Genomic DNA, 19,447 nt, shown 5'->3' with positions numbered 1-19,447 from the left:
AGGCCTACATTAAATCGTGTAAGTGGACAATAGACATATATTACACGAAACCTATGAGATCTATTTTGTAGCCTAATTGCACACTGTATTTTCTGTTTTTATGTAGGCCTATTTGAAGCGCTTTGTGCCTACTTGTTTTTGTAAAGTGCTAGGCCTATGTATAAATACAGGATATTATACATAATTATTATAACCTTATTCCCATAAGGAATGGCTGAGGATGAGGATTATATGAGTGTCATAATCAGGGGAAATCATGAATGTATAATCACTATGTATCACAATAAGTTATACTGTCTATCAGTGATAATAAATGATCTCTTCTGAATGGACGATCTGTATTTTCATCTGTGGCTTATAATAACCTTCACTTTTTTGGGTTTATGAGCTTTTGGAGGGGCGGGGTTTTATAAAATGGCTCAATCATCATGTTTAATACATCCATGGTTTAATGCCGCGATGGGAGGAAACGCACTAGAGGTCCGATAGCGCCACCAAGTGGTGTTTGCCTTTGATGATGAACTAGAAGGATCTTTTTCAAAAACTGCTGAGACTCCGGTATGACGGGAGGCTTATTGTCCTCAGCGGTGATGATTAAGTAGCCTAAAGTTGTTGTTTTTAAAGTCGTTTGTTATATATGATACTAATTGCAAACTTTGTCTGGATTATAACTCTGTACTTTTTCAGCTGGAATCTGGGATCTGAACCAACCTGCGCAAAAAACTTTGTATTACCCCCAGGAGTCATCCTTGTGTTTCTAAAATGCTCCTCAGCCGCTTTGTTGCTGTGTTAATTTTATACTTCACAGGTGAGTCCAAACAATACGTAATATAATTCAGTACTTAAACAAAAGTTGTACAAATTAAAAACCTTATATCATGATTGCTAGCTCAAGTCACGCAAACATCCGAATCCCGTCAGAAGGGAAATACCGTCATCTCAGCAGTAATATCAACTGTATTAGATGCAGATGTGCTGAATTTTTTGAGGCAACTGGATGCATGCAAATGGAGCCCACTCCTTCCTCCAGGAATAAAGAACTGAAGGGATGCAGCAGACTCCAGTTAAACTGAACTTAAATTAAGCTTGTAGCTGAGCTGCCTCCCTCTAAAAGGAGCCCCTCTGCTTTGCTGACCAGGCAGTTTAATTACAACTCGGCTCCAATCACTGCCAGTTAATTAATGAGCAGTCCCCCCTCCGGGCCAAGTGTGCTAAAGCCTCCATTAATCCTGCAGAGATAACAGCTTGACCTGAGATCCACCCAAGCTCAGATGCTAATGCAGAGTGATTGAAAGGATGCTGGTCACCTTTGTCATTAGAGATAAATGAAGCCTTTTACATTTGTCAAACTACACACCTTCCTCTGGTGTGACTCATCCCTGCTTCTTTTAAGTCTAAGTCTACAACGTGCATGTCTCTGTGGTAAAGTCAGTACTGTGAGTGGTGCATGATGCATTGTGTGTGTCTTTGTGTTGGTAGTCTACACTTTTAGTAGACGTATTCAGATCCTTGAAAGTACCAGTGTGTAAAAATACTACACCACAAGTAAAAGTTCTGCATTCAAAATCCTGCTTAACAGAAGTATTATCAAAAGTAACAGTAGCCTACTTGTTCTTCTAAAAATGGCCCCATGTGACTGACATGTTATCGGATATTAGCATTCTCTTAATACATCCATGGATATTAGATATTAATACTGCATAAGCAGCTAGTTTGAACTACTTTACTGTACAAAGCCTACCGTTTGGTGGTTCTCAACCTGTGGGTCGGGCCCCTTTAAAGGCTCACAAGATCAATCTGTGAAGTTGTAACATTAATAAGTGGAGTAGAAAATTCAGAAAAGCAGGGTTCTGCTACACAAATTTGTATTATATTCATTTTGTGGATTGTCTGTACTTGAGCCCTGCAGTGCAGACCATCAGACTGATGATCTTAGCTTGTTTATTTCCTCTGTGACTAATTCTCTGTGAGGGGACTTGGGAAATATTAGTCCGGGGAAGTGTTACTGAGTGGAACATCTGGCTCATTATGAGAAAAATTGCTGACGATAGGTTTAATCCACACATGGCTGGAACTATCTGAAGCAGCTTTCATAGAAAGGGAAGTTGAATGTGATGCAGCATTATTATTAGAAACTGTGTTAAAGTAAACTTTGGTTGAGAGCCAGAAAACAGATTGTTTGAGCTGAAGCAAAGGAAGCACAGGAACTGCCTTGAGATGGGGGTGGAGGTTGACAGACTGGAAAGTTTGGCACTCAGCTCTAAACATGGAGTCATTTTTGGGATTTCAAAACGTATAATGTGCCTGAGCCAGAGAGGAGGATAATAGTGAAAAGGATTTATTGTGCAGAAAGACAAACTTTAGAATGAAGGCCATAGTATACCACACACACCCTTCTGCTTATTACATAAAAAGAGATGAGAGAAAATCTTCAATTGAGTAATGAAAACATGCCGTTAGTCCTAATTTGTAGTGAACGTTATTATCATTTTCAAAAGGCCAGAAAACACTACAAGTCTAACATGTTTTCTCTGCACTAATGTCTGTCTCCTTTTAAAAAAAAAATAATCAAAAATTCCATGTTTTCTGACCCCGCTCTCAGGTCTAAAACCCTCAGTGGTTTCTGTTAGCATCACTGATTGCAAATCCAGGTGTCTATGGACTGGAATGTTATTGATCTTGTGTTAAAGGAAACCTGAAAAGAAGTTATGGTAAAGAGATTGTGTGGGGAGAATCACGGTCACCTAAGAAATGTTCAAGCTGTGTTTGATGTTTCCTCATGTCTGACGTTTGTTTTTTCAGCTGGCTCGGGGACCACAGTACATGACAGCTCCAATGACTTTGTAGAAGAAGACTATGCCCCTCAACTAGACTACAAAGGTGCGTATGGAAAAACACACTCACTCACTCACTCACTCACTCACTCACTCACTCACTCACTAGGGTGTGTGATATGACAATATATACCACCAGACAGTACTGCTGTCTACGACAAGCTATTCCTTTAACACCTCTGGTATTCAAGTATACAACACTTCAGTACCCTGCTTTCCACCAATTAGTGCTTCACACAGATTTGGGTTTTGGTTACTCTTTAAACACAGATCCACACTGGTGTCATTCTCCGAGTCTGACCAATGGAGAGGTGACCTGCCACTCCCCTCGAGGCGGGGCCCATAGGAGCACGTTGGGCACCCGCTGTGAGATGAGCTGCGATCGAGGATACCGTCTGCTGGGGAAGAGCTCCATTCAGTGCCTCGCCAGCCGACGCTGGTCTGGGACTGCTTACTGCCGCAGTATGTGGACATTGTGACTTTAAATTCCCATATGAGGATGATATTCTACTTTATCCTTATTCAAAACATACCATTGCACTGGCGTACATGTTCCTTGATTACAATAAACACACTGGCGCTGTAGTTTATTTTGGGTCAATACCACATATACCATCTGCTGCTGTAAAATCTCAACTTTGCACAAAATGTTTATTAATCCACTGCTGAAAATAGTCCCCAACAAATGCACTATTTACTGGTGTTTGAGTAACATTTGCAAAAGCCTACATTGCCCAGCTGTTTTAGGTTATTATGTTTTTTTTTATTTTTTTAAATATAAGTATTAATTCATGACCTGTGTGATTTTCTTTTAGGGATGCGATGCCATGTGCTGCCCCTCATTCCTCATGGCAGATACACCTGCACTAATGGCTTCATGGTGGACTCCAGGTGCGACTTCACCTGCGACCCAGGCTATCGCATCGAGTGGCAACACTCACGCACCTGTGAGCGCAAGGGATCGTGGAGCGGAGCACAGCCAGATTGTGAAGGTATATATCAAGGTCTTATTTTTGCAGAAGCTAACCAGATGTTTAAACTCAAAAGTCTTTGTTGAACTGTCAACTACATGTTTAACTTTATGCCATAATGGTATTTATTATTTGTTTGTTCATTATTTTGTTATAGTCTTTTTACATACTTTTTATTGTAGTGTGTGTGTGTGTGTATATATATATATATATATATATATATATATATATATATATATATATATATATATATATATATATATATATATATTATTTATTCTGTATTTATGTGTTTGACTGTAGCAGTATTATTGTTTATTCCCTTTTAACATGTTTATTGTTTTACACCAAGGCATATTCCTTTGCAAGTGAAAACGTACTTTGGTAATAAATATGATTCTGATTCATTGACCGAAATTCAGGCAGTCTGTCTTGCTGTCACGTTTTTCTTCATCTTTCACAAGCCATGTGTGTCACAGGTTTACAGTCACACAACAAGCATATTTCCTGCTCATCTGTTCTTTAAATGAACCCAGAGCTGTGGTCTGCTGTCTTTCAGATCTTCATGTGCTGCTCTATATGACTGCTAACAGTACAGATGAATTTTCTTCCTGCAAAATCTCCAATATTGTTGTAATTTTCCAACTGTTTGTTTCAGATACAGATCCTCCAAAGATCAAGTGTCCTCCGTCCAGACTCAAGGTGGCCGAGCCTGGGAAACTCACTGCTAAGGTGACCTGGGACCCCCCCGCTGCTACCGATACTGCTGATAAATCACTCAAGTATGTCGCTCCTTTCCTTTGCTTCCCTTTCCTGTTCACTTTAAAATGGAATTAAACACTCAGCCTTTACAGTAGTTGTCTCTCTGCAGTGTAATTTTAGTAGGCCAGGAGCCCGGCACTGACTTTAAAGAGGGAGCAAGCATTATCCGATACAAAGTGTATGATCAAGCCAGGAACAGAGCGGCCTGCAAGTTTATTGTACGTGTTGAGGGTAAGTTGACATATGAAATGAGTTTAAATACTACACATTAACTTAAAGACAGCATTATAACTTTGATGACACATTGAATTTCTTATTTCCACAGTGAGAAGATGTCCAGAGCTACCTCCACCTCTGCACGGCTTCCTCACTTGCTCCTCTGATGGGAATAACTACGGTGCAACATGTGAATACCAATGTGAGGGAGGATATGAACGGAGGGGCGTATCTAGTCGTGTCTGCCAGTTCAACGGCAACTGGGGAGGAGACCCTGTCGAGTGTGTTCGTGAGTCTGCATGAAAGTGGCAATCATGCTTATGAATTTGCAGCATGAACACAATAGTATACTTATATATGAGAAGATATAAATGCAGGATGCAATTGTGATTTTGTGCCTTTGTAGCAATGGAGATTAAATCAGATGTAAAGACAGCCTCCGCTCTCCTGGATCAGTTTTATGAAAAGAGGAGGCTGCTGATCATGTCTGCGCCCAACATATCTGACCCAGACTACCAGCTGCAGAACATCATGATACAAGTGAGAAAATGTTTTTGCTTCTGGTGTTTTTAAGCGAAGTTTAAATAAACAAAACAAAAAATCCCTTTACATTTTTCCCCTTGTTCCAACCAGAAATCAGACTGTGGATTAGACTTGCGGCATGTAACCGTGATCGAGCTCCTGGGCTCCCCGCCTCGTGAGACGGGTCGCATTAAAGAAAGTCTGCTCAGCTTTGAAGTCATCGAGGGTTTGAGGTAATGGTGAAATACTTCATCTCTTAGTTATTCAGCAGTTTTATGGTTTATTCTGTGGGGGAAACGTTCATTTAGTTGAAAAATTCCATCCTGAGATGGCTTCATATAACTATCATTTTCATTAACAGTAAGGAGTTGTTTCTCCTCACTATTTAAATGTCAGGAGCCTCCTATTAAAAAGGGATCCTCTGTGGAAAAAAATCCACTTGAAGGATTACCCCCGTTAAAAATAGCAGTAATGGGTTTTTGACAAGACTGACAGAACATCAATAGGACCACCTGGCTTTGGTTCTCATGAGAATCAATGAGTAAGAAATTATTTTAAAGTCCACCATTTTGCATCAGACACAAGCATGTAGGGACTAGTTTATCTTAGAAGAGGCAAAGATATAGATTATTCCACCAACTGTGTATTTTGAGTAAGGGGTACTGCTCACTTTTTCCAGACTGGAAAATCTCTTCAGTCTCTCTGACACACAAATCCCAGCTGAGTGAGGGAAGCATATTGAGGCACATTCTTTGAGTGTAATGGGCACTCTAGGACATGTAGGCAAGCAGACATCACTATGGTACAGTAGAAGTAGATGAGGAAAGTGTATACATCTGAACAGGGACGTTCTTTAGGGCTCATTGTCAAACTGATATCACCATAAATGTAAGCAAGAGAGCATTACAAAGGCACTAATTAACATTCTGCTTTAAAACTGCAATAGCTGCATTTTGGTTACAGTGCATTACAGTACAGTGCAAACCTGTAAGCAAACAGCTGCTTATTTACACATCAGGCAGCTACAATATAATTTATTTGGAGTCGTGTTTCTGGCGACCTGATCAACGCAAGTCCAATAATCACTTTACTTCTAGCTCGGTTTTGGTCTCTCTCTCTCTCTCTCTCTTTAACTGCTAAACACTGCACTATGTTCACCAGCTAGACACTAACTTTGTTGTTTGGTGCTGAGCAGTTAACATATTGTGGGTTTATTGGAGGTGAGCAGTGAAAGTGAACTAAAAACAGTAAAGTTGTCATCTGGAAAACCCAAAAAATTGAGGTAAAAGACAAAGCTCCATAGAGCTGAAGGAAACTGCAGAGTCGGATTATAATCATCTGTAGATACGTCACTATGAGCAACTCTCTAATCCTTTTTATAAAAAAATATTGATTAGAGCAGCTTTAATGTTATCAAAGTAGCAGATGGAGTGTTACTTTAATAAATCAAATTTGTGTTTTTCTGTAGACAAGCATTCAGAATTTCCAGATATTACTTCAGCATGTTGCTGCTGGACAAGCTTGGAATGGACCGCGAACGCTTTATTACCCCGATGGCATCGGATGAGCTGTTCTCCTACATCGATAGCTTCCTGCTGGATGAAGAGGAGAGAGAGAGGCTGGAGCTCCACAGGGACTTCTGTGACTAATTTAATAAACCTCTCTGGTTGCCACAGTGATACGCTCATTAGTATTACCAAACACAAGATGAGGAAGGACAAACAACCAGAAACCAGGTCCAGAGGGACATTAGGAGGGAAAAGAGGACAAGAAGGCACTTTCTCTTGTTCAAATGTGATCACTACACAACACTGAAGTGCTAGCACGGTTTTCTCTCTCTCAAAAATCATCTGAAAGGCACGGAGGACAGAAAACAGACTTTACAGCTACAGAAAATACAGACAAGCCTGAATAAGACACATTAGTAAAAGAAGAAATACATTTTGAACCATAGATATATCATAAAATTAGGTTGGATACAGGATGTGGATTGGTAATTTTTGTTAAGTCCCTGTTCTTGTCCGATATTTAATAAGAACTAATTCTGACAACCACTTCTGATTATATTATCAACAGATTATTTTTAAATCCAGCTCGTATGGACAATCAAGCATGTTTTGTCTTTGGGTTTAGTACATTTTTTATTAGGTGAACAGAATATTCATGGTAAACACGGCTCTGATCAAACAGTTAAACATTAAAATCTACATTTATAGCTGTAAATAGACAAATTTAATAATTTATAATCTAATTTTCATGCAACTCATATATAAATATAATTTGTACACGATAGTATTACAATTTGTTAGATGCAACTACCAGTTTATGACTTGTTTTCCCACGCATCAATGTAATTCTGTACACAATTATAAAGAAAAAGGTGACATATTACAACTCTCTGTTCATGAGTGCATCAGTGTTGTGCATGAATTTGAATTGCAATAATATATACAGCCTGAATTTAAAAACATAAAATGACTTTCACTGCTCTTAAAATCTATCCAGGGTTTATCGTTGTGATGTTTTGGCACATTTTCAGTGTGAGCAGATATTTGGTGTTTAGCAGGCCAATGAACTGTCACTGTATCTGCTTACAGCCAATCAGCGGTAGACACGCTTCTGGTCTGACAATCTTGCAAAGAAAATTAATCCACAATCTCCTATTTGTCTCTGACCCCACATCGTCTCCCCATTTCAGTCTCTGGATTATTTTCCAGGGTTGAGCCCTGTATGCCGTCCTCATTTGCCCTTCACCATAGTGGAGCGCAGTGGAAGAGTGCCCTCTGCCCACGAGTCGGGGTACTGCATCATCTTCTTCCAAAGACTGACTTCCTCTCCAACTGAGTCCATTTCTACTTCCTCTTTTCCTATTTTTACAGTGCCTGCAGGAGTGAAGATTACATGAATGTAATCCTGAATGTAAAATGAGTGCAGAGTCTTTTTTACTATTAATGATGGCAAATTGCTTTTACTTTCACACTGGGGGAAACACATGGAAGCCTTGATAGTGCCCCAGCAGTAATCTAAAAATAAGTGTGTCCTTCTCACAAAAGACAATTATGCAACTATTTAAACTAGAAAAGGGTATTACTTTCTCTTTTTATTTCAATTCTACTTCACTCTAGTGTTAGGCCACGTCTAGATGGGTAGGAGTGCAACATGAAAAACAATTAAAAAAAAGTACCCAAACCAATTCAGGCCAAAACAACCAATTAAATAATCTACCTCCCCAAAAACCTAAACCATCAGCTTTAGTCCCATTTACAAAAGGTGGATTCTTCCATTTATGATACTCACAATTTACCAACTGAGGAAATAGGCCTAACAAGATCTCACTTAAGAGCAATTGTCAAAGTAACCCACAAAGGAGAAAGATCTGATAAATTCTCACAAAAACACTTCTGACAGCCCTAAAAAGCCAGGTGAAAAGAAACGTCATGTATTGAATTCTATCTTTTACCTTCTCCGGAGCTGAGACGGACTCCTCCCAGGAATTCGTTGCTCAACATGGCTTCTCTGTCCCACACGGTCAGCTCCAGACACATCTCCTCCAGCTGCTCCAAAGCCAGCTCCTTGTACACAAATGTGTGGTCATAGTGGGGGTTCAGGTTCTTCTTCACAACTGGAGTCTTCCTCTTTGTGGTCTTTGTCTTAGTTGGGAACAAGTACCTACAGAATCATAAATAGAGGGAAATCTTGAAAGAGAAATGCTTGTATGGGGATGCAATGTGTCATTTTAAGACTGGAGACTTTATCACTAACCCTTTAACGAAGCTATCTGAGGTGTCTCCTGGTTTCATTGCCATCAAATTCTTTGCCTCTTTAATTAGGACCTGCAGTTCTCCTCCCTCAATCACAGACTTTTTGCCTGAGGAGAAGAAGACCGACACTCTTAGAAGATCAAGCCAAAGTGTATCAAACACAGTCAGAGCTTCTTATCATAGTCTTACCTTTGGTTTTCTCAGTTGTTGGCTTTTTAGGTGTGACATACTTCAAGGAGATCACCAACTCTCCTTTGTACTGAGCAAAAGCTGTAGATGGCACAGCAGGGGCTGACTAAGAAAAGTACATTATAGTATTATATTTAAGACACAAGAAATCCACAAGAAAATACAGGAAGAAAAATCTCATTAACAATACCTACTATTAAACACTTAATGTAGACAAAAATAGTTACTTTAATTTGGTTATTAGTCATAAAAAAGAAGAAGGGTGCAGATTAACAATTCACCCATTTTAAAAAGTGAGTTTTTAACTTGACTAAATATGTAATGGATTCTCACTTTCTAAATGACCTCAAACACAATCTTAGTGTTTACACATCTGCCAACATATTCATAAAGATATATATCTGTGAGAGCCAAGATCTATACAGGTCAGGCTCTACTCACAGCCAATCAATAGCTTCACCTTGTTTTGATTTGCTTAGACTTTTCGGCCACGGATTTTAAACATGCTGTGGTGATGTGCACTGGTGATCATCATCTGATCAGCACTGATTAGTTCTGTCAAATATGGCAGTCAAAAACACTTGTTTGTTAGCTTGCATAACTTTGTCAATCAACTGTGTCCTTCATGTCAGTAATACCTCGGTTAGTTTCAGCTAATGACCGCTGTTCCTCCTCGTCACTTTGCCATGATTTAAGACTGCCCCCTTAATAGCCTCTTTTACTTCAGTTTTTATACCCATGCTATGTGCAATTTTACCACACACAATGTTGCCTTTTGGAGCACTTTTTGCTCTCTCTTGTTTGTTTGACAACTCACTTGATTGCCAGACTTTTGTTTTCTCTGACAAACTGTATTCAACATAGCATTAAACATATTCGTAGCAAAAGTATTTATAATTGATACAAAAGAGGTTTAAAGAGGTACCCAATGCTTTTTTTGACCTCTAGTAGCGCTATGCAGCAATATTTTACTTGTGGGTCCCCTTTTTGTTTAATCTCATGCACAAGGCTGCATGTGCATGCGGGTGACGAGGTTCACATTCCTGCCAATGGTTTCACACTCTTCCACAGATCTGCATAGGACGTAATGCACTATGAAACACCAGCAAAGACAGGGAAGAAGAAGACTGCTAGCAAGTAAACATGTATGCCAACAACGCAGGTTTCAAACTTTTAAGAAAAATTGGTTATGTTTTATGAGGAAGGAAATGCATTTAACACGTTTTAGATCTCATGAGAAACACTGAATGTAAACAGAAACTTTAAATTACAAGAAAATGGATAAATGACACCTTTCAGTCCCATTTCCTTGAAGGGTTTACATTATTTTGTCTAGACTACACAACGGACACAAAAGCAAACAAATCCATCCTCCACAAGAGGTATTCTTGTACAAGAAAATCCACAGGGTACTCATGGTACGCTAAAGAAAAACCACATCCAGTTTCTCTGATCTACCTTCGCCATGAGAGCCACGCGGTCCTCGTACGGGGAGTCGAGGTCTCGGGTGTCCAGAGGGATCTCCACCTCTCCAAGGAAAGCGTTGCGGCTGAAACGACCATGATGCCAGACTGATATCAACATGGAGCGGGTGAACAGCTGAGAGCGGCTGATAGAGTACTGGTAGTGGGAGATGAGGGAAAAAGACCGGATGGATCAAAAGCCTGTCTCAATACTGAAACACATACACACACATTTTTTTTTATATATATATATATATATATATATATATATATATATATATATATATATATATACATACTCTGGTGCTGAGGGGGTTTTAAATAAATTATGGAACAGAGATTAAAGCAGAAGACAAATTCAGATCTTATCAGAAGTTGCATCTAAAATCTTCTAAATAATTACATCCTCTTTAAAAAGCATATCCAAAAGTCATAGTCTTGTATGAATTGAGTCATCCAGCTGCTGCCCTTTCAGCAGCTTTGTTTGTCATTGGATTTAAACCGATTCTACATTGAACTAAAATCAATATTTGACAACAGCTATTCTAATCTGCAATGTCAATATCAGTCTTCAAGTCTCTGTAGGTGTGGTCATTATTTGCAGGCGGTATGGCACAAGGTCACTAATCAGGGAGTGTCATTAAATCAACAGAATAAGGTTAACAGTTATATATATATATATATATATATATATATATATATATATATATATATATATATATATATATATATGTATGTGCCAGTTATAATCACACCTTCAGTGTTTCTTTGTAAACCGGGTTGACCGTGTTTCTCTTGATGCTGGTCTTTCTTTTGCTCTGGCGAGATTTGTCAGGGAGTAGATAACATTTGACGTAACTGAAACACAAAAACAGAAAGATATTTCAAACAGTGTTTCTCCCGGAAATGGCAAGTGGTTCGTTTGCTGCATTTCCTAAAAGCTATGAAAAAAATATCTGTTGACATTGAATTTCCTGTGAAGCTCAGTAATCACCTCTGGGATGAGACTATCAAGACTTGTAAACACGGCAACTTCTTATCTAAACTGATCAAAGCTGTGTTAACATCACTGAGGGGGGTGTGTGCTGTAGAAAAATGTCAAAGCCACAATCTGCACTCTGAAGGTCAAAGTTTGAGCAAACTCTGCTTGAAATGATGCGTTTTGCCTCATGGACACATGACATTACAGCTACGCCCGGAAAACAGGAAAGTTTTTCATATATTTACGGGTGGGAAAGCTGCCGTGAGGCATCGCCGTAGGCCAGCCCAAGGCACTCTTTGATGAAGACGTGGAGGTTTTGGGTGTGTTCGTCGTAGCTCATAGAGAAGATGAGGTCTCCGCTCACCTCCACACTGTTAAAGTCTCCTGCCTCACTGTAAATACTCATCATGCTGCCCAGTGTGCTCTGAAGAAACATACAAAAACAAGTTTCATTGACACTAAATATTGACATTTAGATATTATTTGGACAGGCATGCTCTAAAGGCTTAATGCTGCAGATCCCAGTTTAAACATATACACATTAGAAATAACAAAAGAAAAGTCATATATAACACATATATGCTGGAGTGTTAACAAAAAGGACTAAACAAATAAGCAAAGATCAGGATGTTTTTGTCAATATCTAAATCAAGAGTGACAGTGTATATGCTGCCCCCAGCTGTGCTTTTCCTTGAAGCTTTGGCAACTATAGACACATTTTGGAAGACTTTACATACCAATTTCACACTTCCTAACTTGCTGGAGGATATCCTGAGGTTATAGATGCTCGTTCAGATTATCCAACATCAGTTCCGTTCTGACAGACATAATGAGCTGCTCTTCAGAGAGCCTTTAGAGGACTAATGCGAGCTGTGAGAAATGTCAATACTTTACCCTTGAGCTATGCAGGCTGTAGGAGCTCGAAGCCATTGTCTTTTTATGAAAGCTAACCAAGCTGTCAATATCTTCCTCTTCCTCACCATCTTCCTGTGGCAACATAATACACGTTTAGAAGGCTGATCATAGACAAACAGTGGGATTTTTACCCTCATTAGATGTGTGTTGTCAGCAATGAGGTGTTATTCAAAAAAAATAAACAAATTTTAGTCAAATTGCAGTCAATTTAAATATCAGAAGAATGAATAAACATCTGAAACATCAACTGTAAATGCCAAGCTTTAGCGTTCCTTGTTCTTACAATTTGGTAGTGACATTCAACAAATAACGCAGCAAATAATCCACCACAGCAGAGCCAGAAATAGCCTGAAAATGGCCTCAAAAAGATCAGAATTAAATGCAGCCACTAAACAGGTTTGTTTTGAGCAAGAGCATGGCAAAAAAAAAAAAATCCACTTCCAGGCAATTAAGTTGATGAAAACATTTTTTTAAAGCCTTTATCAAACAGACAACAGATTCATGAGAAAACAGTATGAGAGTAAGCAAAACTTAGATTCTTACCTGTATGTCAAGGCCTGGTACAGAATGGCTCCTGTTGACCAGTGAGGCCTTTGATGTGTCAAGTCCATCACGCAGGTCCAGTGTCGAAACACACTCTGTTATAAACACACAGACCAGCAATTAAGCTGCGATACACACAATGTTTGATTGTGGAAGAAGAACAACAGAATTGCACTTGATAATATTAAGTTTCTAACCAGGAGGGTTTGGAGATCGTTTGATGCTCTTCTTAAAGAGTCTATCAACATCTATCTCCAGGGTCGGACTGAGCAGTTGTACATCCGCTGCCTGTAATGACAGAAACTGAGCATCACAGAAAAAAAACATAATAGTTTGAGACAGAAACATGACCATGTCACTTTAAAGAGTCGTACAGTTTGTACAACTTCCGAGTTGGCACCGTCAACGCTGACGATATCTGCTTTGACTGGAGCAGTCAGACTGGAAACAGTGGACCCTGCTGGGCTGGACTGAACTGAGCGGTTCTCTCTCCTGTGTGATGATACAAATCATTATTAATTACAGCTACAACTTTTGACATTTAAAATAACTTCAAATTGTGTGTTAACTAGTGTCTACATGTCTACGCTCTCATCCCAGTTAGCCTGAAACTGGCATTCAGGACATCTTGGCAAGTTTTGTATGCCATCTGTGGGTTTTACTTTAACCGCAAATAAAGATGAACAGTACAGCACTTTAAGTGACAACAGATGATCCCTCAGCATAGTCTCCACTATAACACTTCTGTCTTATTTTAGTGGAAACTATGATGTTTAGAATTGCAGGTCAACTAATCCAAATGTATAGTAAAAACAAAGTATTGCGATTACTCTTATTTATCTGATCATTGGAGGATTTTTTAACAAACTACAATGCAGTTTGTATTTAAAAATGAACTGACCCAAGCTTGGCTGTTTCAGTCTCAGACTAGATTACTTTAGAATGATCATCTATGGGGGAGGAGGGCAAACCACTACACTTCCTGCCTAAAATGTTGCCCTAAAGTTATTGTGTAGTGTTTGTACCTTTAAGAGCAACTACAGGTGAGTTTACCTTTGTTGCTCAGGGGTCACATGACCAGACTCAGTGTCTGTTTTACTGCTACTTATACTGTTGTTTTCTGCAGACTCTATGTCACTGTGTGTTGGTTTTGACCAAACTTCTGCCTTTGAAGCAACTGATCCTGAATTCTCGTTTGAATGACTGTAAAAAAAAGAAAAATACGACAAAAGGTTGAGATGTTCTTAATCTGAGTCTGAGAATCCATTAACATTTCTAAAACTGATCTGTGAAGAATAATGACGCACCCTTTGTTATCTGTTATCGGCTTTTTCTGCCTGACCCGCGGCATAGGAGTGGGAAGATCAGGGTTTATTTCCGTACTTCTCAACAGCAGTTCTCCTGCCGTCTCCCGCTTCTTTGCTATGACACAGAACAAAAGATAAATCACACTTCCAGACCAGTAAAACAAAATGCTATCATGTTACTGCAGTTTTTTTTTTAACAAATCTCTCCTACTGTTGCACTGGGACTACATTCCAGTGACTGTGGGTATTTAATTTGGCCCAGTTAGAGAGCTGTTTACATTCCTGGTTGAACAGTCAATTCCCACTTCCTCTTCCTGTACTCACACAGAGTTTTCTTTTTCAGGGAGACTCTCACAAGGTCGTGTCCAGGCGTCGTGGAGAAACGGTTGACCCTTTGATCGTAGAACCAGTCACCTGTCCTTTTCTTTAGATCCCTAGAATCCAACATAAATACTTTTAAAAAGGTCTAAATTTAACAGAATTTACAGTCCTTTATCAGTTGCATAACAGATTTGAATGGGGTTTTTTTAATGGTTACCCATCATGTGAGCTCAATAATATTTTGCAACATACTGTGCACTGCTGTTATGATTTATACATACATTGGTAAAAATAAACAGCTCTGGCTTTTCAGAGATAAATCTATTGCAGTCAACAACACATGCTACGGTTGGTAATTGAGAGGGGCGTTTGCACATTTTGAATATTTGTTGACCAATAACACAAATTTCAATTATTCTGTCAAGTTAATGGAGAGTATAAACAAAACAATGTCTTACAACTCTTTGGCACACACGGTGCACAGCCACGATCCTTTGGAGAGGACTGTTTGGCAGTTGTTGCACACATGGTGATTGCAAATCTTACACTGGCTGGAGAACACTGTCAGTCGACTCAGAGGCTCCTGGCATCTGCCACAACTACGCTGACTGTATCTTCCACTGCCACGTTTGGCCCCTTTCCTCTTCACATCCAACAACTCTGCCTTCAAACTCCTGACACACAACAACAAGAATGTTAAAGAACAAGAGAAGTTGTCCTATGAGAAACTTCTTGAGTGGTCTAGTGTCTGTAAGTTATTTTAAATATTGCAACATTTTGTACTTTTCCCTGTATCACACTTAGATACATGACAAACATCATTCATGTTTGGGTTTTACATTACCAGAAGATTTATTGTGGAAGTCAATTTTTAAGTAAAAATGGCAAAAATCCACTAGTTCCAGCTTCTGTTCTGATTCCAAATATGAATATTTGCTGCTTTTCATCGTCTGTTTGATAATAAACTGTGATTTTTAGTCTTTGGATTGTTGGTCAAACAAAAATTGCAATTTGAAGATGCCACTTTGGGCTCTGGGACACTGTTATGGACATTTTATAGAACAAAATTTATAGACAAAATAGTTGACAGATAAATTGATGATGACTTTTTTTAATTAATTGTCAATTGCAGTCCTAATAAATATCATGAAATGACAAATGCTTTCAGAAATCAAGGTAGTGCACATTGCAACACAAACATCTGTATATTAAAAAGGTCCCATGGCATGAAAATTTCACTTTGAGGTTTTTTTAACATTAATATGAGTTCCCCCAGCCCGCCTATGGTCCCCCAGTGGCTAGAAATGGCGATAGGTGTAAACCAAGCCCTGGGTATCCTGCTCTGCCTTTGAGAAAATGAAAGCTCAGATGGGCCGATCTGAATCTCCTCCTTATGAGGTCATAAGGAGCAAGGTTACCTCCCCTTTCTCTGCTTTGCCCGCCCAGAGAATTTGGCCCACCCATGAGAAAGAGAGAGACATCATGGCTTTCAAACGAGCAAAGTGGCGGTTGGTCAAGGAACACACACTAGTGGCTGTAATTCTGCACCAAGGCTGAATTTCAGGAAAGAAACTTCAGATACAGTATTAGGGGACCACTAAGGCCTATAGAAAAGCATCCAAAGAGCACCATGTTATGGGACCTTTAAGATAAGATATGAGATCTTTGTAGTCCACTACATGGCCTCTAGTGTATCAGCAACTAGGGCTGGGTAATGCTTTTTTTTTTAAACTGGTGCCAAATTATACTTACACACTTAGTAGTATAAGTAGTAAAAACAAAGTATATAGTGAATAATTTTACAAAATACACTTAAACATTCAATACAGGGTAAGTTAGGTTATACTTGAACTGAATGACTTAGCTTGAATTAGTGATACCTTGAATTGAATGGATTGGTACCTTTATCAATGGTAAGTGGGGGAAACTGAAGTAAGTAATTTAACCATGAAGTACTATTAACATGAATTGCTTTCTTCTCACCGCACACGCTGCTCCTCAGCCTGTCTCAGCTCCCCGTCCCGTTGCAGCACCTCCAGGATCAGCTCCCGCTCAGAGTCAGACAGGAAGCCCAGGTTGATCATGTCAGCAGCCTGGGGCATTGTGCCTTGAACCATGAACCCTTAGCGCAGGTTAACTGGCTCAGCTCAGTCGCTGTTGCATCTAGAAGATCTCCTGAAGACAAAACATCAGGAATAAACTCTCCACTGCGTTACTGCAAAAATGTTTGATTAAATACTGGCAAAAAAAGCATTCTTGACTTTACTACTGGAGAGCCTGTTTTTCTATTATCTTATGAGGAAACCTGAGGGCACTGCAGTAAAAAGAGGAACTTAGTGACTTAATGTCCTGCAATGGTGAAGATACAGCTACCTGTCTGTCTGTCTGTCTGTCTATTTAGTCATTTAAATTACTAAATAAATAAGCAACATTTCTTTCTTCCTGTTGGCCACCATACCGTGAAGCCTTAGTACAGCAACTCTAGTTTTTAAGTACAAGAGTTGTAGCCTCTTTCTTGTAGCCTATTTAAAAAGCCTCATGTCCATCAGTCAAAAAGGATTACCCATGAGATCTAAATACTGACCCTTGGGCATGTTTTTCATTTCATGAGAGGACAGGAATTAGTCTACAACTTTAGCATTCCAAAAATGACAAACGACTAAAAAGGAACCAGGATGCAGGAGAATTTAAAATCCCACAGAAAGCCTCTGCCCTGGTGAAAGGTTGTTTTGAGTGGTAAAGTGAAAAACAACATGAACTATGTAAGGTTCCCACCCTCTAAGGATACAAGGAACCGGGTGGAGTTCAGTGGCTAAAGTAACCATTTGTTAATCCCAACATCAAGCTTGTCACCTGTCATGTAATGTTACCATCTGAAACTTTACCCTCCATTTGTTTTTTGTATCAAAGGAAATTCAAGTGAGGAGGAACGTGTGTGGATAGGCTAACTAGCTAATCAGTGGGAATGCTTCAATTCTAAACTGCATTGAAAACTTGACACCTTCCCCCCACCCATCATCATCATTGTTTGAATGCCTGGAGCAAGCTCTAGTACAGTACAGTAATACCTGCAGGGCAACTTGTAAAGGCAAAGTTTAACACTCAAGGAAATGGCGCATGCGTCTGTATGACAGAGAGTGTACAAACTGGAATACTCCTTTACAAACAATAAGTTTAACCAAAGAGGGAATTCGTTTAAAACAAACATTGAGACGGAGAAGTGTAGTAGCATGTTTTGTAAAAGTGTAAATGACATTAACAGAATGAATACAACATGAAACTCCAAGACAACAAATCATACAAATCTTGTGTCTTGTTTTTGTAGATCACCAATCTTTGATAAACTATGTCGAAATTCAGTTTTCAAGGAGTAGAACTTTGATGAGCTGCTAACGGCTGCGACTCCAACGGTCGAACCTTCACGTAGGCTACGTTACGTTATCAACTGAGAATAAAATAATGCTAACGTTACTCCATATTATATTCACTTCGTGTCTTTATTAAAGTTTGCTTTTATCTGACTGTGAAGGCGGAATATTTGGGGAAACGATTCGATTATTTTACTACGTGGTTAAGTCTGAAATCGGCTGATAAATAATACAAAATAGAGCAATGTTAATTAAATAAAATGACACACACCTGTTGTTAAAAGTCGACTTTACCACCGCTACACGGCTTGCGTCGCTACGGGCGACAGCGAGATATTCCTGACAGAAAACACAACAAAAACGGTTAAAAGTAGCACGCATACAGCGCATTTAAAATGACTGAATTTACGTATACCTATAAGCTGCATGGTTTACTCACTGTGCTTGTCGGCTATATCTGCCTTTCCAACTTCTTCTTCTTCTTGCCTCCCGTGTCCAAAAACAGTTGACTTTGTGCGCTAGAGGAGTCCCGACACTACCGGAAGATAAGGAAAGTTTGCAGCAGACAGGCAGGAGCGCCTCTCCACATTTTCCATGACAGGTACATTTCCTTAGCTCTATTTACCACAGGAGGGCTGAATGTGGAAAAGTTGACCCATTTAAACAGTCCATTAATTTGCTCTGCTCCCTTTGCCCTCCCAAAACAGTAACGTGAAAATACAATTGACCGTATCAGATAATAAATGTGAGAAATGCTAACAAAAAAGGCACTACAGATGGTGTGCCTGTGTAGTTCCCTATTATACACTATGCCATTATTTATTGTCAAGGCGCATGCAAAGTGATGGTAGAATACATTGTTAAGCTAATGATTACTCAGCCTATAAAACCTGCCTGCAAAGGAACAACAGTTCTCACCCAGACTTTACAACAAATAGCTAGTATACAAGAGGTCAGTATGAGATATTTTTTCTCCCAAAAGATTACATTAATAACCTTTTTCATAGGGTCTCTCGTCCCCATTGTAAATATCATCTTATTATAAAATATGATATAGTTTATGGATGAAACATCTGATTGGCTGAGGATTATTAGCAGGTTGATTATAGATAATCACTGCTGATTTTAGTCCCATCAAATTAAATGTGCACAGATGCCTCCATGTAGGCTATTTATAGACTGAGGATTGGGCAGAGGTTACCCTGGATATTTATGCTGTCTTGTATTTGATATCATTAATATTACAAACTTATATAGGCCATCACTCCCTAAGAAAATCCAACCGTGTCTGTT

At 39.2% G+C, this 19,447-nt stretch overlaps 2 protein-coding genes across 6 annotated transcripts; one reads left to right on the top strand and one right to left on the bottom strand.

Moving 5' to 3' along the window:
- The first annotated feature begins 466 nt into the window (after window positions 1-466).
- On the top strand, window positions 467-7,699 carry srpx2 (sushi-repeat containing protein X-linked 2). Of its 3 annotated transcripts, none has more exons than XM_078260310.1 (11): window positions 467-558; window positions 688-808; window positions 2,803-2,880; window positions 3,105-3,296; window positions 3,650-3,826; window positions 4,464-4,587; window positions 4,677-4,798; window positions 4,893-5,072; window positions 5,190-5,323; window positions 5,417-5,538; window positions 6,774-7,699. In XM_078260310.1, exons 2-11 carry the CDS (start codon window positions 763-765, stop codon window positions 6,952-6,954), a joined length of 1,356 nt encoding a protein of 451 aa, XP_078116436.1. In that variant the 5' UTR covers window positions 467-558; window positions 688-762; the 3' UTR covers window positions 6,955-7,699. The 3 variants fall into 3 exon arrangements, with proteins under 3 accessions (XP_078116436.1, XP_078116435.1, XP_078116437.1); XM_078260311.1 differs by having other exon boundaries at window positions 548-598; XM_078260309.1 differs by having other exon boundaries at window positions 527-808.
- On the bottom strand, window positions 7,421-18,897 carry sytl4 (synaptotagmin-like 4). 3 transcript variants are annotated; one of them, XM_078260306.1, is made up of 18 exons: window positions 18,594-18,897; window positions 18,426-18,493; window positions 16,770-16,961; window positions 15,245-15,460; window positions 14,790-14,899; window positions 14,466-14,580; window positions 14,212-14,361; window positions 13,533-13,650; window positions 13,356-13,446; window positions 13,159-13,253; window positions 12,595-12,687; window positions 11,946-12,124; window positions 11,474-11,576; window positions 10,714-10,875; window positions 9,256-9,361; window positions 9,068-9,173; window positions 8,766-8,974; window positions 7,421-8,187 (listed from the first exon to the last, which is right to left on the bottom strand). In XM_078260306.1, the coding sequence occupies exons 3-18, from the start codon at window positions 16,901-16,903 to the stop codon at window positions 8,045-8,047; spliced, it is 2,130 nt and encodes a 709-aa protein (XP_078116432.1). In that variant the 5' UTR covers window positions 16,904-16,961; window positions 18,426-18,493; window positions 18,594-18,897; the 3' UTR covers window positions 7,421-8,044. The 3 variants fall into 3 exon arrangements, with proteins under 3 accessions (XP_078116432.1, XP_078116433.1, XP_078116434.1); XM_078260307.1 differs by having other exon boundaries at window positions 16,770-16,958; XM_078260308.1 differs by lacking the exons at window positions 16,770-16,961; window positions 18,426-18,493; window positions 18,594-18,897 and having other exon boundaries at window positions 15,333-15,460.
- Between the last annotated feature and the right edge of the window lie 550 nt (window positions 18,898-19,447).

The sequence above is a fragment of the Sander vitreus genome, chromosome 10 (genome assembly GCF_031162955.1).
Source record: "Sander vitreus isolate 19-12246 chromosome 10, sanVit1, whole genome shotgun sequence".
NCBI lineage: Eukaryota > Metazoa > Chordata > Actinopteri > Perciformes > Percidae > Sander > Sander vitreus.
The sequence above is the reverse complement of the archived record's forward strand: the minus strand, read 5'-3'. Positions and strand labels throughout refer to the sequence as shown.